Below are 27,220 nucleotides of genomic sequence, written 5' to 3' on the forward strand. Positions count from 1 at the left end.
TTACTTCATTCGCATATCCATTCATCTTTGTTACTTTTAAAATTTACTTAATTTATTTAAGTCAGCCTGTTTTAGACCCCAGGCAATACTGCTGTTTGGTTCCAGTCACCATGGCTTTCCCTAAATTACTGTCCAGTCTCCCACCTGGTCCCCTTGCATACATCATAGTGCATTTTCACAAAGTCACTAATCTGGTCTTTTTCATAAGGAACTTGTTCCCCTGTGTCTAGTCCTCCAGTGGTTTCTCTTTCCAACTAAAGTCCACAGTGTTGTTAAGGCCAACTCAGCATATAAAGGCCTAACCCATCATTTCTCCAGGAGTACTCTCTACTGTAGCATTCATTCTGTGTCTCTTCCTTTCTGTCATTTACAAACACAAGTTCATTTCAATATGAAAAGCTCTCAAGAGAGCTGTCTACAAGGCAGTCTCCCTTCACCCTCTACTGCTTCCTTTCCCTTTTAGGACAGTCCAGTATCACTTAAGGACAATAATCACCTTTAATCACCCCAGTGTAAAATTGTCCCCTTTCCCAATCATTACCCTAGCTGACTTTCTTCCTACCAGCTCAATACATTCTTGATGATTCATAGTCTATTCCTACCTGTCTCTAGAACAGAAGGATTTGGGGGTGGGGGGAGGTAAGAAGGAACTACCTTTTCTATCACTGTCTCTTTCTGGAATACTGTTTGGCCATTCAAAGGTCGGTACTCAAGCCAGTTAAGTATCTTTCAGCTTTCTAATATTTCTAGACTTCATCTAATGTTGTTTCTTGATTTTTCATCTTAGATCAGTATTACTGACACACCTCTTAGAGCAGTAGCTATTTAGAATTAAAGACTTGAGATAGTCTACTAAGAATCACAAAATCTAAATCAGAAATTTTAATGCCTAGTTAAAAGCCAACATTACCATCAAGCTGGCATCAGAACTAAATGCTTTTAATGCCAATGACATAAGGACCAAAATTGATAAACTAAATATTCTGTCTGAATTCTATCCAAGGCAGAATGCACCTGTCATCAAATGTTTTGTCTAGGAGAGTATATATACTTTTACAATGAAAGGTGTCTAACTATAAAGGACAGGTGTATCAAATACCCCAGTTACTCAATGGTTACACTCAGCAAGTAAGAAAAAGCATGCCATGGAACAGTATACACTGGCACAGGATAGTGCACTCTGGAAAGAAGCACTGTTCTAGGAAAAGGAAGCAGCACATGCAGATGGATCTCATGTTTATAAAATGAAATGCTAGATTTACAGGCATATGAAAGGCTCAGGAAGCAGCAGCACTGAAATATTAATAAATGTTAGCTTTGATGATTGTGAATAAATGCTTTATCTGTATTTTCTGTTTCTTACCAACACATCTTTTTAAAAAATGGTTAAAAGCTAGTGGAAAGGGGAAAGATGTTTTCTCAGAGACTTTCTCACATCGTATTTCTAATTCTTTCCCTACTATCATTCTTCCAAGGGATGGGAGAAAGGGTCACTTGAGAGAGCACGTTTTCCCAGACAGAAACAGTCAGAACATGAAAGCTACATGAAAGGCTGAGAAGTAAGAAGCCTATCCTGTTCTGGTTACTGAAGTTACTTACCACCAGTTATAGCAGACACAGTGCTAGGGTCAAGGATTAGGGAATACTAATTGGAAAGTCCTGAAAGTGACTCTGAATGCTCTAAATGTTTCAAAAGAAAATAAAACAGAACATCGTTTCTAATTTTATCTAAAAAAATCAAAACAATTCCTCATTATAATAAAAACCTACTCTTAAATCTAAGTATTTCTCAGTTTCAAAGGAAACTTGTAAAATTTTTTTCTAAACTAAAGACATTAAATGCAAACGTTTAATGTGTTTATATACATTTGGTGTTCAGATCTAGTCAAACGCTGATATTTCTTATCACTTTAGTGAATGCCAAAGAATTTAATTTTACAGACTTTTGGCAGCACTAAGGATCAAGCCTATGAGTTTGTATTTGCTATACTCAAAGTAGTCCTTCAGATCTAAAAATAAAATTTAGAGAAAATACTGAACTGAAATTTTAATGGGCACATTAATAAAGTAAAATTCTATGCTCACACACTTCCTTTGTCAAAAATTTCTAAGCATTTCCTATCATATAATTCTATGTTGACACACCTTTTGCCAGCTTTTCTTAATGTTCTGTCAGAACATTCTCAGCTTCAACTCGTGGTTAAAAGAACAGACTCACATACATGATAACTTAGGTCACACTCTTAGCTGCCCTTTTCCTCTTTCACTGAGAGTACATATGAGATATTAGATCTAAGGAAAGGGTTGTCTTTGCATCAGCTAACTGAAAAGAAACTAAGACAGGGAAGGACCAAGTACCAGAAGCTCTACTGTTCAGATCAAAATAGACACTTTGACAAGGTTTTCCCCCCTTAGGGATCCAACCCAGCACATCTACCACCTCCACATCAGTCTTTTAGAATAGTTCTATGCAGAAGCAGCTTCAGTAAGATCTTAACTTTGCATCTCCATCAACAATACAGTGAGAATGAAGACAGACTTCCTTTGTATCTGGGAGGAACAAACAGGCATACATGATAATGTGCTGTAATCCCTCAAGAATGATAAAAAGGTCCTATTTGGACTGTCACTCAACACTACCCATACACTAATTGGTTTGTAAATCCAGAGGCTTACCTTACAACATTGAAACTGCACAGTTTTCATACATACACACACACACACACACACACACACACACCACTGTTTAAAGATACAATTACCTTTACATTCTTTTACAATATTTGAATATTACAAAAAGTTACAAAGGTGTATCGATCATGGGCCTTAACTTTATTCTAACATGAAGACGCCAACAGTCCAACTAAAGTTTAAAGAAAGATGACATTCCTCCACAGAAAGGAACTCATTTGGAGCATTGAAGTGGAACCAACAAGCAAATCTGGCTTAAACACTTCATGATACTTTGTCTTATAAATCTGTAGTCTTCATTCAATAACCACACTGCTATCCAGAATTACTTTTAACCAAATTCACAGATTTTCAAAATTTTTAATTATAAAGTACCAAGCATGTCCTCTTCTCTTATCCCTCCTACCCACCCAGCTAGCCCACCCTGCAGTGGTTCAGTGTGCCGAACTTCAACATTCTCAGCACTGAATAAGAATCTCCAGGCAGAAAGTGGACAGGGAAATGGAGCCATAGAAACAAATACAGGCACCCGCAGGGTCTACCTTCTTAACATTACTTCTTTACATTACTAATTTAAAGCTAAATTTAAACGCCTGACCAACAATCTCTCCCCACCCTGCTTCCTTTGGAAGAGGTAAAGTAAATGAAGTTTGTAAAGTGGCGATGTATTTATCAAATGAGAACTTTAAAGCAAGCAGAACTACTCCTTGTGAGGGAGGGGAAACGGTACTTTCCCGCAGCCTGGAAAGAAACTGACATGGACATCTTTCACAGAAGTCCCCTCTCTCCCAATTTCAACTCTTTTTGTGTTCCAATTATACTTGAAAGGAATAAAGCAACCTTTATGAGGCTACCTTTAAAATCCTATTTAATACCACACACATTTTTTGTACTTGAACATAAATAAGAAATCCTTAAACATGCTGAATCTGGATTGCTCTGGTATCAGTTACTCAACTGGCTCGGAGCAAGAGGAACCACTAGAGTCTTACCTTAGGTACCATCTGGCTAAGTAAGAATAGGGGGATGGGATGGCTATTCTGAGGTTAGGGGTGCCTGAGAGTTTTATTAAGAAAAGTGGCAATTATATAGTCTCTCGAAGTCTTGATCAAGTTCCACTGGACCGTACACGGCAGTACAAAGAGGAAGCGGTGGCGGCTGCAGGGTCCCAGGTCAGAATGGGAGAATGGGAAGAGTGAAGAACCGGGCGTAGGGGTGGAGAGAAACTGGCCAGACGTGGCCGAGAAAGAATGAGGGGTGGGAACGCGAACCACAGCCTTCATTCCCGGTGCCCAGGCCTGCGCCAGGATACTCCGGCAGGAAGGAACCCGAGGCGGCGGCCGCCTCCCAGCGGGACCCTGGGAGTCGGTGGAGGCCAGAGGTGCGCCACGGCCCGGACGCGCCCGCTGCCTCCTCACCTTCGGGCATCTCTCGGTCGCTGATGTGCTGCAGGTGGTGGCCCTCGCCGGCTCCGAAATCCAACTCGGCGGGCTCCACGGCCGCAGCAGGCGCCGGCGCTACCGCCACCGCGTCCCCGGCCGCCGCCTCGTAGACCTCGGACTCGTAGTCGGGCTCTGCCGGCCCCGCGCGCCGGCCCAGCTTGGGGCTGGCATTGGGGGACACGCAACAGGTCAGCGTGTTCCCCATGGGGCGCGTCCGCTCCGCTCGGCCGACGCCTGCGCCTCCGCTCGCCCCGGACTCCGCGCCCGCCCCCTCCCCCAACAATGGCGCGGTCGGCGCCGGCAGCCCCGGGCTGAGCGGGGCTGCGCCCGCCCGCACTCGCCGCCGCGCCCGCTGCGCGCCCGCCCGCCCCGCCGCCCGGCCCGGGGCAGGGCTCCGGCCTCGGCCGCACCCCCGCCGGCTCGCTGCCGCCGCCTCCCCACAGCGGACTAGTCTGCGAGGGCGGCGACCAGCCCGGCTTATTTAAAAGGGGTGGGGACCCGACAAGCGCTGGGAGACGCAGCCACTGCGGGCCGAGAGCGCGGCCGGAGCTCCTCCTCCTTCCGTCGCCGCCTCCGGACTGAAGGCCGCTAGCCGGCTCCTGCCAACCGGAACGCGCTCCGCGGTCACCTGGTGACGGGTAGCCAATCAGACCTGGACTTCCCTCCACGCACCCGCCTACGGCCCAGGCACGTGACTCACAAAGCCCCGCCCCGTCCCTCAAGCTGAGCGGCGCGGACTCTGGTTTCCATTCATCTTGAGCTGCGCCGAGTCAGGCTCCTACTGGGGAGCTGCGGCAGTTGGTTACTCGAGGCCGCCCTTCAAGGCGGGCCCCGAAGGCCCGGCCTGGTGGAGAGTTGGTTTTGTCAACAGTTTGGTTTCTCCATGTTTGACAGCTTCCCTTTGCTCACCCAAGTAAGTTGCAACGGACTTAGCCGGTTGTGTATGACTAAATGCTCTTCTGTCTTCCCAGTGTTACGTTTTCGCTTGCAACTTGGCCATAGCAACCCTGGGGCTCGCGCCTTATTCTCAATAAAGAGCTGTGACTGTGTCTTGCATGAGACCCGAGGACACGTCATCCTTCAGTTTCCTCATACGTAAAATGAGGACCAAACTCTCAGTTCAGAAAAGCTGGGAGCCAGCAACTCCCATTTGGCTTGTTTTCTCCCATCACAAAACAGGAATTCCCAGATTTCGTTTCTTTAACTAGCAATGCAGAGAGCAGTTTTCTCCCACAAAGTAGAAAACCACACTGTGGGGTGCCCACAGTCCTAATTGATGGGGGTGGTAGAGAACAATTAACTTTTAGCATGCACCATGTATTGGTCACCAGGCCAATGGAGCTCCCTTAGCTCTCAGTCTAAAGAGCAACCCAGTATTTTATCTCCCAGATTTTACTGGTCGGTGGCAGGGTAGAGGGGGAGCTGGGTTATTCAGGAATTAAGTGATTTTCTCAAGGTTACATGACTGCTCATGAAGGGGCCAGAATAGTCTGGATTCCAGGTTTATCTCACAGTACCTGTAAAAGGAAGTCACACTTGGAGAAAATGACAGCGACTGTTGGTGCTTGGTAGTGTTCAGTTTAAGGAAGAGCAATCTTTTCGCTTGCTGGAAATTGAACTCAGGACTTCTGGAAGAGCAGTCAGTGCTCTTAACCAATGAGCAAGAGTTAAGATTTTATACTGGAAGTAATTGTTGAACATGAAGTTCAGAAGTCATTACCAGCTGTATTTAAGACTACATCACTCTGGACAGTAAGAAGGAAGGGAAGAAAGGACTGTTAAGGGAGCTTATTCTTTCACCTAGGAGGGAAAGACAGCTCCAACAAAGGGAACTGGTGACTGAGTGGACAAAGAACTTATTTCCAAAGTGAAGTAGGAAGTACTTAGATTGGATATGGAGGGAGAACAGAAGTAGAAGGCAAAAAAAAAAAAAAAAAAAAAAAAAAAAAAAAAAGTCTGTAGTTCTGATTTAGGGGGCAGGTGGTGCATCCCCCCCCCCCCCAGATATAGGGAGAAGAATAAGTTTGGAGACAAAAGTAGTTTTTGACATTGTTAAGTGTTGTTTGAAGATGAATCCTTCTGAGGGGAAAGCAGAGGGTATATGACTGAAGAAATTTTTCTTCTTTTCAAGATGGGAAAGCAAGAAGAACATACTTTAATATTAAAAGAGTAAGAGCCCATGAGTACAACAGCATTTCAAACTTAGAAGAAAAGGAGGAATTCATAAACAATATCCCCAAGAAGGCAGAAATATCTGCAGTCCAGCTCTGGGATAGGTAAGCTGTGGGAAGCAGAAGCAAGCAGGGAGGAAAGACCTATGTGATGGGGAGACATTGCTGGTAAGAAGTTTTGGGAAAGTTCACTTCGTGACCCCTGTTTTCCTTAGGTTACAGTTTGGAAAATAACTGGGGGAAACAGGGAAGTATGAGTAGAAGAAGTCTGTACCTCCCAGAAATCATGTTATAGTTAATGAAACCAAATACCATTTTACTGGCTAGTTTTATTTTACCTTGACACAAGCTAAAGTCATCTGAGAGCAGGGAGCCTCAATTGAGGAGATACCTCCATAAGATGTAGAAAAGCCTACAAGGCATTTCCTTAGGGATCGATGGGGGAGGCCCCAGCCCATTGTGGGTGGTGCCATCTCTGGGCTGGTGGTCCTGGGTTCTATAAGAAAGCAGAGTGAACAAACCATGAGGAGCAAGTCAATAAATAAGCAGTACCCCTCCATGGCCTGCATCATCTTCTGTCTCCAGGTTCCTGCCCTGTTTGAGTTTTTGTCCTGACTTCTCTGATGATGAGAAGTGATGCCCATGTTTTTGGACATGGCATTTTATCACAGCAATAGTAACCCCAACTGAGACAAGACACCATTGCCCCTCAATATTGGTAAAGAATTGGCTTCAGGATCCGCCACAGATACCACAATTAGAAGAAGCTAAGTCCTTATTCAATGTCACAGTATTTACATATAACCTACCTGTGTTCATTCTCCCATATATTTCAAATCACCTGAGTTACCTATGACACCTAATAGATGTCAGTGCCATATATATATAATATATATATATATTATAATTTATAGAATGATGACAAGAAAAAATGTGCATGCTTGGTAAAGATGCAAGCTATTTCAAATATTTTCACTCTTCATTGAATCTATGAAGGTAGAAGCCACAGATATGAGGAAAATACCTCTTCCCTCAGATGTGAGTAAATTGAGATATTTAAGCAAAGTCCTTGGAGCTTAGCTTTAAACAACTATATCACAGAAGCAGAAGGTGACAAAACTTATTCTTCCCAAACAGTTAAAAGAAATGGCAAGAACTCTGAGGAAGAGTAAACAGAAAAGGAAGCACAATGTATTTGTAGTATGGACCTTTAACAAAACCGTCTAGCCACGAAAAAGACCACAAAAAGGACCCGAGGGAATATTAGCCTTCTAATAGGAAGAAAAGGTTATTTCAAAAGGCAAGGGAGCAGAGGGGATTAATTTTTAATTTAATTCAGTTTAAAGCATTTACTTAAGCACTGATGACAGAATGAACAATACATTAAGACACAGGAAACCACAGTGGAATGAGTGTTTTTGAGCGAAGCTTCCTTTCTATCACCAATGTATAGTTAAATCCTCAAGACCCAATGACTGCATTCTAAGGTGATAAGATTGTCTTGAAGTGCTAGACATCGTTACATAGTATTTTAGATGCTTCCTGTTATGTGAAGTTATGCCTAAGATCAAGTTACAAAATAGTGCCTACACCTAACAACAAACATACACAAATAGATATGCAGGACCTTTAAAATTAAATAATTTAAAACATAAGCAAAAACACTATGAACCATTGCTATGAAAATAGATTTTATAACATCTAGGACTTTAAAATATGTCAGCCCCACCCCTTATATTTATATTTTTAATTTATGTGCTATGCGTACTGTATCTGCATATGTGCATGTAGTGCTGTGCTCTTGAGGGCTCTATCAAGGTATTGGATCCCCTAGGTCTGGACTTCCGTTGTGTCATGCATGCTAGGAATTGAACATGGGTCCTCTGGAAGAGCAGCCTGTTCTCTAAGTGCTCAGCCATCTCTCCATCTCTATTTTTATTTTTATTAAGATTTATTTTTTTTGCATGGGAATACACTGTTGCTGTCTTCAGACACACTAGAAGAGAGTATTGGATCCCATTACAGATGGTTGTGAGCCACCATTGTGGTTTCTAGGAGTTGAACTCAGGACCTCTGGAAGAACAGTTAGTGCCCTTATCCACTGAGCCATCTCTCCAGCCCCCTGATTTTTATCTTTTATGTGTATGTGTGTATATTTGTATGGTGTATGTTCATACAAGTATTATGAAGGCCAGAGGAGAATGTCAGATCTCTGCAACTGGAATTGTAGGTGATTGTGAGTTGCTTGATATAGGTGCTGGGAGCCAAACCTGGGTCCTCTACCAAAACAGTATGTGGTCTTAACTGCTGAGCCATCTCTATATTGCCCAAACTCCTTTATTAAAGGGAGTCTTTGGCCAAGTGAAGCAAGTTTTTCTTCCGTTAGAACCATGTCCTTGCAATGGTTTGACAGTTCCCTGCAGCTTCTTCCAGAAGCCTTTTTGACAGCAGCCTCTTCACATAAGCTGACATTAGAAAGATAATGCTGGAGGGGAAGAGGAGTTTCATTAAACTTGACAGCACTGAACAGTTTGAAGAGGTCTTTTTAGCCAAGTTTATCTTCTTAGAAACACAGCTTGGACCTAAGGCAGGATCTTTTTCTTATAATGGCTCTATTGCCCTCTTGTCTAAATAATCTTTATCATCACGGCATGAAGTCTTCACTGAAGTACCTCTAGGAATCATGCTATCAGAAGATACTTATACAGTAATATGGATAGATACAGGGACCAGGGAACTTGTCTTGGAAGACACTTGCTATAAAAAGCATATTTTTTAAGAAAAGAAAACCCCAACCCCAATCCCAACAACCTAGGTTGCATTTTCCTGGATCTAGAGCCTTGAACTCCTTTGTGGAGTGGACCTGCATATTTTAATTGGCTTTTCAAGAATGAGTGGTTAGACTTGACATTTTGGGTTATAGACCCCAAATTTAGTCACATGCCCTCTGTGGGGTGCTTAGATGGAAAAGGACAGTATTCTTTAACCCGTTTCTTCCAATGTCCTTCCCACACAGATGGAATAGATTACCCCTGTTAAAAAAATATCCTGGTTATTCAAGAAATACCCTGTGTGGGAGAAGAGAGAGACTGAAACCATAGGAACAATAAAAACTCAAGTATCCAGTATAGTTCTGTCATGTTCTTTGCAGCCAGAATCAGGAATCCAGGATAACAGCTCAGCTTGGCCATCTGGTCAACCTATACTCATTCTCTGAGGTTTATCTGGAACAGAGCTGCTTCTACAGTACTTCACTCATTCCCTCAAGACAGGTTCTGTCTCTTGCTTATAATGAGCTATTCTGCAAAGTCAAACTGCAGAGCAGTATGCTCTCACATTGTATGATAATTACTTTCATGTCTGACAGCTCTGTTAAACCAAATTCTGAGAACACAAGACTTCTGTTCATCCTATGTGTCCTTAGCACTGAGTATATACTGGCTTTTTGAGTGAGCATATAAATGGAATGAAAAGGCTGAATAGCATGTACTGACATCAGAGGCTGGGAACTGTGTAAAGCCATTTATATTTTTTTCAGCACTCTCTTTCATACCTCTGCTTCTGACTTCTGTTCTTCTGTAGCATCTCTTTAAAACAACCATCATTTTATAATAATCTCATAACTTGGGTGCAGGAAGTGAGTCAGGACACACACATCACTGCTTAGGAAACACAGGAGTCAGCTGGAGTAAACCAGTTTAGCAATGGAAATGGCCAAGATGGCTTACCAGCAGTATCAGTTCTGACTGGAGCTGTGATTCTCCCATTCTTCTCCATGCCTCAACTCTGAGGCTGGAATGTCCATGATGGTTTCCTCATTGCATGCCAGGCACCTGGTTTGCAAAGGTTGGGGGACACCTGAGCCTGACTAGACACATGATTTTCTCAAGTGCAACCAGATTTCTTACAGAACACAAATCATAACACAAATGTATAACACTAATAAGTTTCACTTTCTCAGTAAGGACTTTAGTCTACAAATACAGAAGAAGAAGGAAAGCTGTAGTCAGCCTTATTCTTTTATAGAGGAAAAAACCCTCAAAGCTAGTACTTGAACTGGCTCAACAGTCTTGTCGTCAACAGATCAACAGATCAACAGATCAACAGATCTTCTCTTTTCACTACTTTACAATGGATCAGCTAAAGATATTGTATCCAGACCTAAGTCTTGTATCCAGAGGAACCTTGCCTCTGCAGCCTTTAGGGTTTTATTTGCGGGTGCACACGTGTGTGTGCTGTGGTGTGTGTGTGTGTGTGTGTGTGTGTGTGTGTGTGTGTTGAGAGAGGGTCTTAGTGTATAACCAAACTCATGACTCATGATCCTCACTGCTTAGTCTCCCCAGTGCTGGGACTACATGCATGTGTTACAAAGCCTATCAGCCTTTGGGTTTGTAGCAGGTGGAAAGAACAGGTTCCATTTTATAATGTCTCTTCACACATTGAATCAAACTGAAAACAGTTAGAGTTACATAGAGTTAAATAGAGTTTTAAAAAAAAAACCCTTCAGACTTACACACTAAGAACTTGACATTTTTCTGGTAATTCTTTGCATAGAGCAGCCTATGATTTATGGTTTGAGCAAATGAGGATTCCTACAGAGAAAGAAACCATTACAGAAGACAGGGTCCTAAATAAGATTTTTATTGCTGCTTTTAACTAGTAACTGCCATGTGGACATACACTGTGTGGTGCTTTACATGAGTGCAAGCTAATACCCATGACGGTCACCTGCAGTAGTGACAGGTCGGATTCTCAGACAAACCTCCCCTGGGCAAGAGAAATCTTAAACCCATCACATACAAAAACTAGAATGTGGGTGCCATTGACTGTAGTGTTTTTGCAGCAGTGCATGCAAGGTCTCTGTGACCTTCTCCAGAAGTGTTGGGAAGAACCTGCAACACCCTTCCACTCTGTTTGGGCTCATTTGAGACAAGTTGTGCTTTGATGGCATTTTGTTTCTATAAAAGAAATGGAGAAACCTGTCCCTCAGAGTCCTCACTAATGTGAGAGCCATGATGAGTTAGCATTAGAATTGAGTATCTTATATGGATAAAAGAAGTAAACATGGTTAGGAAAATCCACATTCTAGTTTCATAACACGCTTAACCAAACCTAAACAGAAAGTAAGTAATGCTAGTTCTGAGGCTCAATATCAATTGTAATTAAGTGATTTATGATTTGGGTAAGTGACTGGCCCTTACCTTCATCCTCTGGGCTGGAAGAATGCTTTTGGAACCATTAATGCAACCTGAAGCAATGGATATGTAAGCAATACTCACCTTTATTAATGTTTTTGTTAACTTATTCATTATAGTTTCTCATATTTTTTATTTTTAAGAATGACTTACACAAAATGAATAGATATGAATGTGAAAGATTGTGGAGAATGGAGAGGGTCAACAGGACAGGTAGGTAGGTGGGTGGGAGATGAGAGTGATCGGTATGCAAAATATCTATACATGTGACATTATAAAAATAAATAAATAAACTTGAGTTAACTGCTATCCTGGCTACTAAGTTTTTAAGGAACTGCTTAAGTTTGGTGGCTCTGGCACCTGTTCTCCACTCACTACCTCCCATCCTTCCAGGCACCTGCCAGAGCTATGTGAGAGTCTGGACATTTTCTAGCCTCCCCATAAGATAAAGGGATGTACACCCTTGGATGTGTTTCTGAGTGTTGTCCTGATCTTTCCAAAGATTGACCAGAAGACCCAGACTGTAGTGTGGGCCAGAGAAGAGAGCCAGCCTTTGTGCTGAGGCTCCCACCATCACCCATTGCTGAAGAAGAACCAGGGCTCAGGACAAGCATGACAAACACACCTGACACTACAGATCTACACTTTGCAGCTGCCTCTCACCACGTGCTGTCTTCTTACCATTCTCAACTGAAAAAGAAAGGGAAAATGTATGATAGCCAATTAAAAGATGACAGGGAATCTTCTACTAAAGCTTAACAGTATTTGCTATGTTTAGCTTCTTACAGAACTGAAAAATACATATTAGTGTAAAGACATTAAGAAATGCCCATAAGGGTGAAAATAAAACAAAACCCCATCCCAAGAGACCCCTGCTTTTAGCATTTTATGGCATACTTCTCTAAACTTTAATAAAATGTTTCAGTGATTCAAAAGTGAAATAGTGCTACCTATATAGTCTCTTAGTCTTGCTTTCTTAGCAATATAATCATTTTCCTCTGGGGTGTGTGTGTGTGTGTGTGTGTGTGTGTGTGTGTGTGTAATGACTTCACAATATGCATTCATTCATCCATGAATATTCATCAACAGCCTGCAAGTCTCCAGGCAATAAGCTCAGAACTGTGAGATATGTCAGTTGGCAAAATAGAGAATTTGGCCTCCTGGGGTTGATATTTAAGTGGAGAGAAACCTTAAAAAAGCAGTAAATAAGCAAATGCAAGTCAGTTAATAGGGCATTGTTTCATAAGGAACACTGGGGAGTCTTCTGTATTAAGCTTTACGGCTACATTATATCCCTTGCTGTCTAACTTTTTATTGAAGTCCTGACCCCTGGGACCTCAGAAAAGACTTTGTTTGGGATAAAGTCTTTTGTTTTGTTTTCTGATTTTATGAATCTTAGAGGGCAGGGGTTGTTGTTATTTTGAGACAGTTTCTCTGTGCAGGTCCTGGTTAGCCAGAACTTGGCATCCCCCTGCCTCAGTACTGGCAGTACTGACATACAGCAGCCTGCCCAGCTTGGAAATAAGGTCTTTATTGGATGTAATGGGAAATCCAGTCCTACTCACACCTAGGTCTTGAACCTGCAGCCTCCAGACTTGTTCAAGCCCCTGAGTTTGTTGTCATGTTATGGCAGCACACACAGACTGATGAGTATGGGTAAAGCGAGAGGCTGCAGCCCTCATGAGTGACTCAGGAACGCACTGAAAGCAAAGCAGAGGTTGGTACTCTGCCTTAGGGGAGAGCAAGGGACCTGATGGCCTGGGAGGAGGGGACAACAGGTTCTGGTAAAAATGTAAGGTTATTAGTGTGTAAGTCTAAAGGTTTGTGTAGCTGTTTTTTTATTTTTATTTTACTCTATTACTGTTTGTATTTTGATTCAATGTGTGAGGAGGCATTATAAAATGGAACCCATGTTCTTCCCACCTGCTACAAACCCAAAGGCTGCAGGCTTTGTGACACATACATGTAATCCCAGCACTGGGGAGGCTAAGCACTGAGGATCATGAATGATCTCTACAGAGAACTCCCAGCCTTAAAGAAGGGCTTCTTAATATTTTTTTGGGAAACAAGAAAAGTTGCTAGAGAGCCAATGGCATGGCCCTGTTCTATTGTGTTGTGTCAATAGTTTGTAACCTTGTTAATGAAAATATATACCAGAGAGAAAAGGGCTTTTGGAATTTAGAACCCTAGATATAAATTATCTATTCCACCATCTCTTGGCCACTTTTCTTCCCAGTCAAACACACCAACAAGCCATCATTTTAAGACAGCCTCAGACCCCTTTGTGAGTTTTCTATAGAGATAACTTACAGAGGTTCTCTTTACATCATTTCAAGGTCAGCAGATAGACCCCTTTCCCTGATGTCCTCCCTGGGCTGTGCCCCCAGGCTCCCTGTCCTCAGGCCTTTTTAGCTTGCTGGCACCAACTGCCATGTGCCAGGGTTCCATTGCTCACTGCTGCTCACTCTTCCCCACCCCCGACCCCTGTCTTAGCTTTAGGAAGGCAGAGATGTAAGGCTCCCTGTGATTTGCACACCCAACCAGGGAAGTGGACAGTCTCTCATCAGTCAGGTTGGAGAACAAAATCACAAGGGCTCCATCTGACTTGGAAACTGCCTACCATTTATGAGAATGTGTGACTCTGGACCAGCTATGACCAGAATCCTCTCCTTTCAGTCTCTTGTCCCCTTTCAAGCTAAGGAAGGGCTCTTGGTTTTTTCTTTTCTATTATTTTTCATATTTTGATTATTTGGCATAGGCAGAAATGTGAGCTAAAGCACAACTGTGAAGATCAGAAGGCCCCTAGTGGGAGTCAGTTCTCTCCTTCCGTCATGTGGTTTAAGGGGATCCAATAACTCAGGCGCTTGGGCTCAGCAAACTCCTGTAACCCACTGAGCAATCGCCCTGTTAGCTAAGGAGTGATTTCTTATGGAAAGATCAATCCCTCACCAGTGACTTCCTTTAGCTATATAGGTGCTTATTTGTATGTACATAGTTATTTAGCTCTGCTAAATCCCTTGTCTTCCTCAAACCCCACAGAAGACCTATCAATTCTAGCCTGATTTTGACTTCTTTCAGTGAGACAATTGATCAAACTCAGGGCATGTGGCTTGGAAAAATAAAAGAGAGCCAGTTCAGCCCAGGCTCTTGGGCTGATCCACAGCCATGGCCCCCGATACCTCTGCATATAAACTGGACATTCCTTCAAGCAAACGCCCTAAGAGCACTGGTGATAGTTAATGTCATTAACTTGACAGATCTAGAATCATTGAAGAGACAGACATTTAAGGAGTCTTGAGGGGTGCTTGAGGTGGGAAGACTTCCCTTGAATGTGGGTGGTACCATTCCATGGGCTGGGGCCCAAGACTCCATAAGAGAGAGAGAGAGAGAGAGAGAGAGAGAGAGAGAGAGAGAGAGAGAGAGAGAGAGAGAGAGAGAGAGAGAGAAAAAAGCAAGCAAGCAGAGCACAGCATCAATCACCTTCTACTCCCTGACTTCAGACGTGTGTGCCGTGTGAGCTGTGTGAGCCGTGTGAGCCGTGTGAGCCGTGTGAGCCGTGTGAGCCGTGTGAGCCGTGTGTGCCGTGTGAGCCGTGTGTGCCGTGTGAGCCGTGTGTGCCGTGTGAGCCGTGTGAGCCGTGTGAGCCGTGTGAGCCGTGTGAGCCGTGTGAGCCGTGTGAGCCGTGTGAGCTGTGTGAGCTGTGTGAGCCGTGATCTCCTGCTCCAGCGGTCATATTCTCCCAGCAGGATGAATTACAGAGCTGGAAATGTGGATCACAGTCAAACCTTCCTGCCTTCAGCTGCTATCCCTAGGTACTTTGTCACAGCAATGAGACAAGTAAAACAACGACCTCAGAAGGCTCACAGACCTGGGCCTCACTGTCACAGAGGGCTCAGTCCACCCAGGCCATCCTGAGAGATGAGCGAGCACAGGCAGGTGGTTATAAAGAAGACAACAGCTGTCAACTTGAACTCTGTCATGATTAGGCCTTGTCTGCTGTGACCTATAGCCAGTTCATGTGTGTGTGTGTGTGTGTGTACACATGCACTTATAATACATATATATATGTATACATATGTATATTTTGACTATACCCTTTAATAAATTTTCTTAATCACCTGGGAAACACTTTGAACTGAATGTGTATTAGACTCATTGCTGTGTAAGTTTAAAATATACCACACATTTTATAATCCTGTTTTGCTTTTCTCCTGCCTAGGTTTTTATTAGTATGGAAATGGCCAGGGCCTCTCCTGACCTCTGAAAGGCCCAATGAAAACATGAAACCGAGGCAAGGTGACAAAGTCTGGTTATTCAGCACAGAGGGCCTCATCATATTACTTCTTAGAAAAACAAACTGCTGCCCCGAAGGACCCAGAGCCACAAATGTTCTTCCCAGATCAAGCAGTTTCCAAATTTTTACAGTTTTAGTTTAAATGAGCCAGCAGGGAAATTTCTAGACTAGAATATTTGAGCAAAAAGCAAAAACAAGCTTGCAAATGTAAACCACTATATTCTAGATTGGCTATAATATTCAGATATATCCCTGGGGATGAGGTGAAGAAAGGAAGGGATTTTTTTTTCTTTTTTTTGCCCCACAGAGTCATGTCAAATTCAGACAGCTACACAGCTTGCTGAATATTTTACCAGATTCTCATGTTTCTTGTCTTGATCCATCCCTGTATGCCTTAATTAAGGATGGCTGTAAGCCTGTAGTTTGACCTCTGCCATTACTAACCAAACACTGACATACCCACATGTTCAGCATGGAAATTAAAACATTTATAAAGGATTTTAGCTACACTTTTCCATAGTAACAGTGTCATCTAGAGAGTGAAGAATCATGACGCCCTCTTCCCTGTCCTTTTAAATTCCCAGTGGTGCCAGATATATTCATGTCAACAGATACTGTTCCAAAATGCCAGCATTCAGTTTAGCTGTATACTAGGTAACTGACCCAACCCTTGTAGGAAACAAAAATATCTTTAACTGGCTCAGATGACAAAACAGTGAAAAATCAGATACCCTGTATTTCAAATAGATGGGAAGTTGTAAAGTAAGACATTCTTAAAAGGCTGATCAATTTTGTATTTTCATTAGTTGTGCTATTGTAACTTGTCTCAGTCTGGGCTTTTGTCAGCCATCTGTGAAAATCCTGTTTTAGCTGGCTCTTAATAGCATCTAAGTATTAATACTAAATCATTGAGAAATGCAGAATTCTGTGACATACTGTAGCACTGTCTGGAACATTTTGGTTCACTTTCTTTTTGGGGGTGGTGCTGTGGAGCAAACTTGGGGCCTCCTGTATGCAGAGCACATGCTCTGCCATGGAACTGTATTCCCAGTGCCCATGGAACATAGTAAATACTGATAATCATAGTAAAAATAATTACTAAAATATTACCTAACTCTTAGTACCTAAGTATCCTTTAAAGTGTATTTTTATTATTTGAGGATTTTATATAAGCATATATTCTCATCATATTCATCTATAACTTCTTCCCCTAACAGCTCCAAGATCCACTCCCACCTCCTTCAGGATCCATCCTTTTCCTCTCCACCCCCTCCAGCTTTGTGTCTGCTCTTTCTTTTTCTTTTTTCAAATAATCGTCCAAACCCAGTTTGTGCTGCCCATATATTCCTGGGTCTGAGGCTTCCACCTGGAGTGTGATTCACCTATCGAGAGCCACAGCTTTAAAGAAAACCATCTCTTCTGTCCCTAGAAGTTATTGGCTGTCAGTAGCTCCTCTGGAAGGCGGGGGCGGGGGTGCTCATGCACCCCTCCCAGCTCTGTGTTAGAACGTTGATAGAGGTCTGTGCAGGCAGACCTGGTTCTGTGAGTTAGTGAGTTTAGTCAGTGGTCCTGTTGTATACAGAAGATACTGTTTCATTCTGATGCTTTCAAACCTCTTCTTCCTACAATCCTTCTCTCCTCTCTTCTACAGTGGTGCCTGAGTCTTGGTGAGGTTGGTGTTTCAGGTTGGTGATATAGGTGTTTTATGGCTAAGCATCCTACTGACACTTATCTGTACTTGGACCAGTTGTGAGTTTCTTTATTCATCTCCATGCACTGTACAAAGAAATTCATCTGATGAGATCTCACTGCAGCACCAATCTATGGGAAGATGAATAAGAATTCAGAGGTGAGTTTGATAGTATGTCTGTTTAGCAAAACAATAGGAATAAGTTCATCCCTGGTGCCTGTGAACTCCCCAACCAGAGATCCTTGGCAAGATTTACAGTATCAGGTGTGAATTTCCTCTTGTGGAGTGGGCCTGAAGTTCAATCAGAGAGTCATTGGTTATCATCATAACATTCATGCCACTGTTACATACATGGGCATATCTTGCCTTGTAGTCCTTATCATAGCCCACAGGCTTCAGAGTTGCGTTAGATTATTGATCACTTTCTTCACTCCAGGAACGTACATAGCATATCCCAGTACTGTGAAAGCTAGCCAGGAGGGATAAGGCTTTCTGCTCAGAACCAACTTGACTTCTCCATATTTTGAGACCAAAGTGTGCTATGTCTTCAGAAATAGGGTCTTACCATTAAGTTCTGCTGGGCATCCAAGAGTAGTGGCAATAACTTTTATGATTTTTTTTATGACTATGGCTTCCCAACTGTTGCCTGTGCCCTGGACTACTCGATGCCTGACCCTACTTGTCCTTGGGGGTGGAATTGAGGTGGTGCAGAGTCAATGACTCAGACTCTTGAGAGCAGTTGAGAAACGCCACAGCAAGTCTCTGAACACTACTGCAAGCTCCTTTAATACCCTCTGCCTGCATCTCCATTGGTCCCAGAAAGCATCTCTTCTAAACAGCAGTTCCTGATTGGCTAGCGTTATTTGCACCAGCAATCCTTAGTCTCTCAGGCAGTCCTCAATTAGGTCCTCCTGCAGGAGATGCTTTTGTGGCTGTGCAGCCCCCAGTGTTTACATAGAGGCAGCCCCACTGTTCCTGCTACACCCAGCAGATTTATGAGACAGGTAAAATGGCTAATGTACACTGTAGCCATCATGATGCTAAGATTTTTGCTGAGAACTATGTTTCAAGTTCTTAGTCTGTCTTCATATAAATTCATTCACTTCTCATAATTCCTCCACAAAACAGCCTCTCATAAGCCTCATTTTAGATGTAAGGAAACCAAGCCATGGTTGAAGTGGTCTGTACAAGATCATACAGCCGTCAGGAATAGAGTCAGAATTTGTAAACTTGGGCAGCTTGGCTTCTAGCTCAGTGTTGGTAAATGGCTGCTCTACACTTGCTACTCCGTCTTTGAGATTTTGTTGTGCTCTATGCACTGTATCAGATGATTTTCACTCATGGTGCATTTCATTTCTCAGAAGAGGAAAAAAAAACTTAACTGTATAGACCAGATTAAATCAGCATGTCATCTTTTGAAGCCTAACCAATGAACTTCCTTTGCAAGTTTTATAAAGTGCCACTGTACAGAGCTTAGAGCTGGGATTTAATAACGAGATTTATATAGATTTCTAACCCCGTACTCTTTCCACCTGAGTGAAAATCCAGTGAATACGAAGCACCACAGATACCCCGTGCCATACGTTAGGTCTAGAATTAGGCATGCTTTCCGTGTACCTCTGACAGCTTCCATCATACTGGGCTCAGAAGGGAGGTAAAGCAGACGGGAAGCTCCCATGAGTAAGAAACCAGTCTTGGATGGCAAGCGTCATCTTGGGTGTAGCAAACCCTACTTCCCACTGGCTTGCTCAGGCTGGAAGTCATGAGATCAGGACCCATCTCTGTGGTTTCTTGTATTCTCTACTGGTTTATTTAAGCCAGTATTTTGAAAGCTCAGGTGACAGGCAAAATGAAAGCTCAAGAGAAACTATGTGCAAAGTGAAATCCAGCTTGTGGTTTTTCCTGTTTTCATTTTGAGTTTCCTCTTCCTCACCATTGATATTGTTTAGGGAATTACTTAGGTTTTAAGTTGCAGGGATTTCTGGTTTTCTCAGATTACTTTTTTGACACCCCCCCCCCCCCACACACACACATTCACTGCTTTCGTTTTGACAAGTTTATTAAAACTTTAGAGATGGCGCCAGCCCGGCCTGGTGCCGTATGTGAATGTTTCCCTCCAAATCAGTGTTTCGTTTTCCTGCGCTGTCCACATGATCACCACTTTTGTTTCTTTAGAAAGGACTTCCTTCATACAATAAGCTATTGTCATTTGTGTTTTCTGAAGTCATTGCTGTCTGTTGCGTTGTTGAATTGAAATGCGTCGTTCACAATCAGGACTCTGTGACTGTCACCCCTAGGATTTTTCAGAGTACAAACACACACCACAGATAGTGCCTCAACTTGACACAGCTCAGAGTTATCCAAGGGAGTCTCAATTGAAGGCAGCTATTGCCTCCATCAGATTGGCTTATGGCTTTTTCTGTGGAGGATTTTCTGTGGGTTGATGTAAGAGGACCCAGCCCACTGTAGGTAATGTGATCCCTGGTCAGGATGTCCTGGGTAGTGTAAGAAAGCTAGCTTTGAATGAGCCAGAGTGAGCAAGCCAGTAAGCATTTCTTCACGGTTCCTTTCTCTGCTCCTACTTGAGTTCCTGACTTTGTCCCTCAGTGATAGGTTGAAACCTGGAAGTGTAATCCAAACAAACCCTCTCCTTCCCATATTGCTTTTGGGCATGGTGTTTGTCATAGCAACAGAGATCAAATTAGAATAGTGGTCCTGTAGATAGATTTCTGCACCAGAATGGGAACAAAAAAACAAGACTTTAACAGGAAGACTACTGCCTTTGATTTCTCTCTCTCTGATGCTCTATTTATATCTCGTTCTTTGTTTCCAAGTTTTAGTACATTAAAGTATTTTTCCTGATTTTGCAAAACCTGAGCAGACAAGCAATGCAGTTTCTCTATGTACATAAGACAGATGAGAAGCCAGTGTTAACCTTGATGCAGGTACAATGTAATTTCAGGGTTACATATTGAGGGAATTTCTGCCCAAATGTACGTGCAGTTTCTTTGGTCACACACCTGCTGTTTTCTTAGTTAGAAATGGAGTAAAGAGCTGATGTTGGTGGACATGCTGCCTTAACTGTGTGTTCATTGGCTCATTGAACAGTTAAGTAGTTCAGTACAATTTTCAAATGTAGGTACAAAGTTTACTCAAATCCAGAATTAGAATTGGAAGTGAGTCTGGGAATGTGGTCATTGATTTTCCTAACTGGTTTAGCACAGATATATTCTATCCATCCAATGTACTAAACCAACATTCTATCACCTTTGCATCCAACTAGCAAACAAGCATCATGAAAATTTTAATTACCCAGCAAAACTTGGAATTGCTGTTTTTGTTGTCATGGCTCCTTTAAGGCACTTGTAAATGATAGTGGTATTCTTTGATGCTTGTTCTTTTTTCTTAACATGAACACTCAAGATACATATGTGTCATGTATGTGTGTGTATGTACACACACACACCAGATTTTGTGCAGTTCATGTAATGACTTTGAAAATTAGAGAGAGAAAAAAAAACCCAACAACTATATGCATATGGACAAAAGCTAGCTTGCATATAATTCATGCTCAGTAAATTAACTGAGTTTAAATGAAATACAATTGGATATAAGACTTATAAAGCTTTGTCTCTTGACTTTAAAAAGTTATAAATACAGACTAAGGACATAGACAAAGAGCATGGTTATTTATTGCAGGGCTACTAGCAATGAAAAATATAGAAGCAATCCAGATGGACAGTAATGAGAATCATTAAATGATTATTACATCTGTGAGGAAATATTGTGCAAACATTGAACTGCATTTCAATTTTAGGTTTTTTTAAATGTGTGTGCATTCATGTATGGCATGTACATGTGTATGTGCATGACCTGCTTATGGAGGCCAGAGGACAGCCTCTGGTGCTGGTCCCTTAGGTGACTTTCATCTGTTGTCTGAGACACAGTCTGTCATTGGCCTGGAATTTTGCTTTTCTGTTGTTGTGATAAAAGATCACGGCCATAGAGATTTAAGAAGGAAAGGTTTATTTAGGACTTACAGTCCCAGAGGGCTAGAGTCTATCACCATCAGTGTGAGGAACATGGCAGCAGGCAAGCACGGCATTGGAGCAGTAGCTAAGAGTGATCCACACAGGGAGCATAGAGATGGCAAACCTTAAGACCACCCTAGTGACACACCCCCAACAAAGTCACACCTTCTAATCCTCCCCAAACAGCCACCAACTGGGGGCCAACTTTTCAAATGCCTGAGACTTATTATGGGGCATCTCATTTAAGACACAGCAAAAAAAGCTTAAACATTTGCAATCTAATTAAAACTATAAAGTAGCTTCCTAATTATTTTATTTTATACACATGGGTGTTTTACCTGCATGTGTGTCTATCTAACACATGGTGGGGAGGGGCATTAGGGGCCAGGAAAAAGTATTGGATCCCTTGGAACTGGAGTTACAGATGATTGGGAGCCATCATGTGGGTGCTGGGAATTAAACCCAGGTTCTTTGAGCAGCCAGTGCTCTTAATCTCTGATCCATCTCTCTAAACCCAATGAAGTGGCTTTTCTAGCAAATTCAGTGAGACTCACATGGTTGAGTTTCTAAAATCCTTACAAGTAATTCACTCTGGAATATAACCAACAAAAATGTGCTCAGACCTACCTTCCTTCTGTAGTTCTGATCTGGATTCCTTCAGAGCAGAGGCTTTGGAGTTCTGTGAGTGCTGCTGTCACCTTCAGACACATCTTCTGGTATCCTGTTCCTTCCTTTCCTCTTCATGCTCACTTATTTTGCTGTCTTTTAATTGTATTTTATTATTTTTTTATTTCCAATTAGCACTCTTATGTGCTAATTCTCCTGTTTCTTTACTCTATTTCAGTGGGTCATTTTCTCTGTTTTTGTTGTCTTTAGCAGGTGCATTGCTTTTGAGATATGCCTTGAGTGGTAAAGATGTCCCCAAAATATTTTGTGCTAAATCTTTCATGGTTGTCACATGGTCTAGCAATTTTCTATCAGTCAGAGTTCTCTAGTGGACAACATTATGTACATGTAATTTCAAAGGGGATTTATTGGATTGGATTACAGGATTGAAGTCTAAATGGCTTTCTGCAGTGTCAAAAGCCAGAAAAACCAGTAGCTGCTCATTCCAATTATCTGGAAGCCTCAGGATAAGAAAGGCCAATGAGGAAGCTCCAGGTTGAGGCTGAGGCTGAGGCTTCTAAGCTCTCTGGAGAGTATTGGGTGTGAGCCCAGGTGGAGGGGCTAGAGACGTGGCATCTGCTGTACATGGGCAGTGGCCACAGTGGGTATGCTCACTCAAAGGAACTGAGCTTTTATATATTGGTTGGTTGATTTTTCCTTCTCTTGTTCTGGGCGAGCCCTCAGCCTATTGGATAATGTTGCTGGCACTCAGGGCAGGACTCCAGTTGCTATGCTGATCTCTGTGGAATGTTCTCATACACACCCAGGAGTTCTTAGTCTGGTCATTTCTCAGTGCAAATCAAGTCGATGGGCAATATTAACCATCTCCTGTTAGAACCCATCTTCATACTCATTTCTAAGCTTGTATTCTCACATCACACGAGGAACATAAGTTCTAATCTTATACGTTCATATGGGTTTTAATTTCTCAAAGGAGGAGATGTCTTTAAAAGGACCCGGGGCATAAGCTCCTGTTAGGTTCTGGTTGATGTATCTAGCGCCCTTTCCCAAAGGAACCATGGCTGACGGCCTTTAGTACCTATCACCAGGACTACTTGATATAAGGTTGTACATGTTTCCAGTTTTATGTTTCATGTTTCGAGTTTTATATTTTATTCTGGTCCTAGGATTTCCTTTGGAGGGCTGAATATTTTAGAAGTGTTAATGCATTTTATTTAAAACTGTTATCTTTCATGGGAAGAGCCCTGTGGAACTTTGGGATTTTAGAATGGGAAGAGTTATCTCAGTTGGAGTCCAAGTCTTTAAGAAGTTACTTAGTTTAATTTATTGTATTGTGTCTATGTATGGTGTGTGAGTGAGTGTGGACACACATTTCACACTGTGCTCCTGAGGTCAGAAAATGTTGATTCTGTCCTGCATCACCAGTTCTGGCAACCAAACTCAGGTCGTTAGGCTTGTACAGCAATGCTTCTACCATGGAGCTGTCTTGCTGGCCTTTTGATGGTTTCTAAAGAACAGCATCTTAAACTCTGGTTACACAGATGTTGTGTCTCTGTTCATTTTGAGGACCACCACAAGAGACTAGTCACTAACTACAGTCATCAATAATTTACAGTGTTTCCACCTCTTGAAGTAAATTCAAGGCTCTTCCCATATGTACCATGATTCTCACTTCCCCAAATTCTTCATTGAGTAGGAATTATCTGAGAATGCCATCTTTCACATATGTAAATATTAGCAAAATATACTGAGACGTTACCTGGGACCATACTCATGGCCTTCTCCAGCAGCTTCTAAAGATAATCTGACACCAAGACCACTGTTGGACAATTCTCTAGAAAGGAAACTCAGCTTTAGGATGACAACCAGAAAGCTAGATCCGGTTTCTGCATCTTTCCCAAGAGACTCCTCCTGATTAATTCTCAAGTGTAATTTTACTTAAGTGAAACCTACTTTATACAGTACATATGAACAGCCCCATTACCAGAGCAGTAAATGGGTTTCCTAAATACCACAGGCCTACTCTTCAAACTGTGAAACCAAAACAAGGGAAGGAAACCCTGATTTGATGGAGTATCCATAACCTTATGCCTTTTCTCCATGTAAACAGCCATTCTTGCTCCTGAATTTCCTTGCTTTGTTCCCAGCTTGCTTTATTGATGATGAAAATATAATAGGGTAGATAGATACAATGCAGGGCCATTGACTATAGATTCTGACTTTTATTTATATCACTTAATGAATATTCTTCAATTTCACAATATCTTGAAAAGACTCATGATAAAAATGACCATAAATATGTTATATAAACACAATTTTAGTGTTAATTTTATGTATGGGATGGGGGGAGGGGCAGGTGGCATGTGTACATGAGTGCGGGTCCTGAAGAAGGCCAGAGGCATCTGCTTTCTGCAGCTGGAGTTACAGTGGTCACCTGATGTGAATGCTGAAAACTGAACTCAGGGCCTCTGTGAAGGCAGAGCGCACCTTAACTGTTAGGCCATCTCCATAGCTCCAGTTAGTTATATTTTTCTGTATGAAATATCACCAAGATTTTGGTAAGTTGTGGTCACTTGAAATTTTACTAACAGTGCATAAGGCTCCCTTTGTTCCAGAACGATGAGCTTGTCCACTGAGCTTCAGGAAGCTAACGAAATGCTGATCTGAAAGCTTCTTGACTCAGTTTCTCCTTTTGCAACCCTAATCTTAATCTAGTTGTTCTAACCTTTCCTCCCTTCCTTAGCTTCACCATTGCTAAGATTCTCATGTCTCACTGCCTTGCCACCACGAATATTCCCTCTTGCTCCTGAAGTAAATCTGTGTGGACATTCCACATGAGCCAATCCCACACTGATCACTGTGGCTTGTGTTAGCCATAGGCAGTAATTCTCTTGAGCTGTAACATGAACCAGCATGATTCACACAGAAATGGGAAGAACGGCTGTGACAAATCGCTGGAAAAATAAACATGACTTTATACCTCACTTTTGGTGAGAAAAAATGGTCAGTCTTGCAAAAGGCATCTGAGTTTATCAGGCAAATGTAGCAATAATATAACTAGTAATATATGGAATTTTTCTCACACTCTGATTACAGCTTTATTGCGTACTAGCCTTTATCATGCATTGCTTTCTAGGACTATAAAAACACAAAAGATCATGTTCTGTTTTCACTGGCTGACTTGAATTTGTGATTTATTTGACCAGAAACCTGCCCTTTAACCATGAGACTTTGGTTTATGATCACAGGGTTGGGCAGTAAATTAAAAACACAGTTAGTACTCAGCAGAGCTAATCCCCTAAATAAGAATTTCTAATTACATTTTTCATTTTAAGATAAAGTGTTGCTTATGCTTTTGTTCTGCAGCTTTGTGAATGTTATACAGATTAAGTCACTAAAGGCCATCGGGGCAGGCAATGCAACAGTGCTGATAAGACGGGTCTGACCAGGGTTGCTTTAGAGGCATGAGAACTAGGAAGTAGCAGGCAGAGATGAAGTCAGCTTTATGGAAAATGGCCAGCAAGACCCAGACTAATAAGGAGTAAAATGATCAGATACTATGGTGTGACGTGTGCCCCAACTTTTGTGTGCGGGATATGTGATTCATTGACTCATTGGGCATTTAAAGGTTGGGCTTTGGGGAAGCAGTTTGTTAGCTGAGGCCACGAGTCTGGGGCGTCTAAGATGACATGACTGTCTTTATAAGAGGAAGAGACTTGAGTACATACACGCTCATGAATGCCGCTATATGTTTTCCACTGTGCTATAGCATAACAACAAGGCCCTAACCAGATATTAGCATCTTGTTGTTGATCTTCCCAACCTTCAGAACTGTGAGGATAGATTTATTTTTGTCTTTATAAGTTATCCACTCTGAGGCTCTGTCATCACAATAGGTGATTATCACATTCAATTTGGGGGGTTGGTAGAAACCAATAAAACATGATGCCCATTTAAATTCAATTCACAGATTTCCACAAACTCAGTAGCTGACAAGAACAGTAATCCATTCTCTTTTAGCTCTAAGTGCAGAGGACTGAGACTGAGGGTGTGTGTTCTGTGCTATGATTTGGGGCTGTAGAAAGAATCCTGTCTTGTTTCTCTGGACCTCTGATCACTTCAAACATTTCTTGGCTTGTGGCTACAGAACTCCAATCTCTGCTTGATATGATCTTTTTTTTTTTTTTTCCTGTTCATCTCTTACAAGGACACTTAGATTCAGGACTATCTCCTCCGTCTCAAGAAACAGAACCACATCAGTCCCTTTGCTGTGTAAAGTGATTACATCGTAGTTCTGGGTTGGAACATGGAGGACCAGTGTCATTCAGCTTTCTCTCCTCCAGTGAATTTCTTACCTCCTAGATAGTTCCCCACTACCTAGTAGGTTTCTTTCGGTTTAACCCATTACCATTCTATACTCACTCCTTATTATAGTCCAAATTCCCTCCTTCCGTGAGTCTAAGATTCTTTGGTAATGTCTTCCAAGGCCATTGATCTGGAGATAGCCTTCTAAATGCGATCATATAGAGCACTACACCGTTTGTTTGGCAAATACCCTGCCTTATGTTCTAGGTGCTGGACCTGTGTTGAATGGAAGCATTATCAGCTCATACCCAAATTGAGAGCCATGACTTACGTTTCCTTCCTTCCTTCTTTTCTTCCTTTTGATTTTGTAGGTTCCCCCTTTTATTAAAAATAGATTCTTTTCTCATATAATGTATCCTGATTACAGTTTCCCCTCCCTCTACACCTCCCAGTTTCTCTCCACCTCACTTCCCATCAAAATCCACTCCTTTCCCATCTCTCATTAGAAAAGAACAGGCTTCTGCGCAATAACAAAACATAAGAGGTCGCCACACACGGAAGAGCATGCAGCACAGGCAGCCTAGCCGATTTGGCTACCAAGCCAGTCAACTCCAACACCTACTCAGCCTGTGAGCCTCTGGCCATCAAGGAGAAGCCAGTGCTGCAGGACCAGAGTCAGGAGCATGTCATCACCACCAAAGATGAAAAACTGAAGGATGGCTGTGATTGAAGAAGCTTCAGTTATGTTCTGGTAGTTATGGTACTTCAGAGACC

At 42.3% G+C, this 27,220-nt stretch overlaps 2 protein-coding genes across 4 annotated transcripts in view; one reads left to right on the top strand and one right to left on the bottom strand.

Annotated features, from left to right (window-relative positions):
* Ccnyl1 (cyclin Y like 1) overlaps positions 1-4,477 on the bottom strand; it is a 36,805-nt gene extending 32,328 nt beyond the window's left edge. For both annotated transcript variants that reach the window (XM_034497433.2, XM_034497432.2), the window contains exon 1: positions 4,110-4,477. In XM_034497433.2, coding sequence (XP_034353324.1) covers positions 4,110-4,338 — 229 coding nt within the window. In that variant the 5' untranslated portion in view covers positions 4,339-4,477. The remainder of the gene's footprint in view (positions 1-4,109) is intronic.
* Positions 4,478-4,802: 325 nt separating this feature from the next.
* Mettl21a (methyltransferase 21A, HSPA lysine) overlaps positions 4,803-27,220 on the top strand; it is an 81,940-nt gene continuing 59,522 nt past the window's right edge. The window contains exons 1-2 of one of the 2 annotated variants that reach the window (XM_076931789.1): positions 4,803-5,046; positions 6,265-6,409. The gene's annotated coding sequence lies outside the window, so the exon portion shown is untranslated. The remainder of the gene's footprint in view (positions 5,047-6,264; positions 6,410-27,220) is intronic. The other variant, XM_076931787.1, reaches the window with a different exon arrangement.

Source organism: Arvicanthis niloticus, chromosome 3 (genome assembly GCF_011762505.2).
Source record: "Arvicanthis niloticus isolate mArvNil1 chromosome 3, mArvNil1.pat.X, whole genome shotgun sequence".
NCBI lineage: Eukaryota > Metazoa > Chordata > Mammalia > Rodentia > Muridae > Arvicanthis > Arvicanthis niloticus.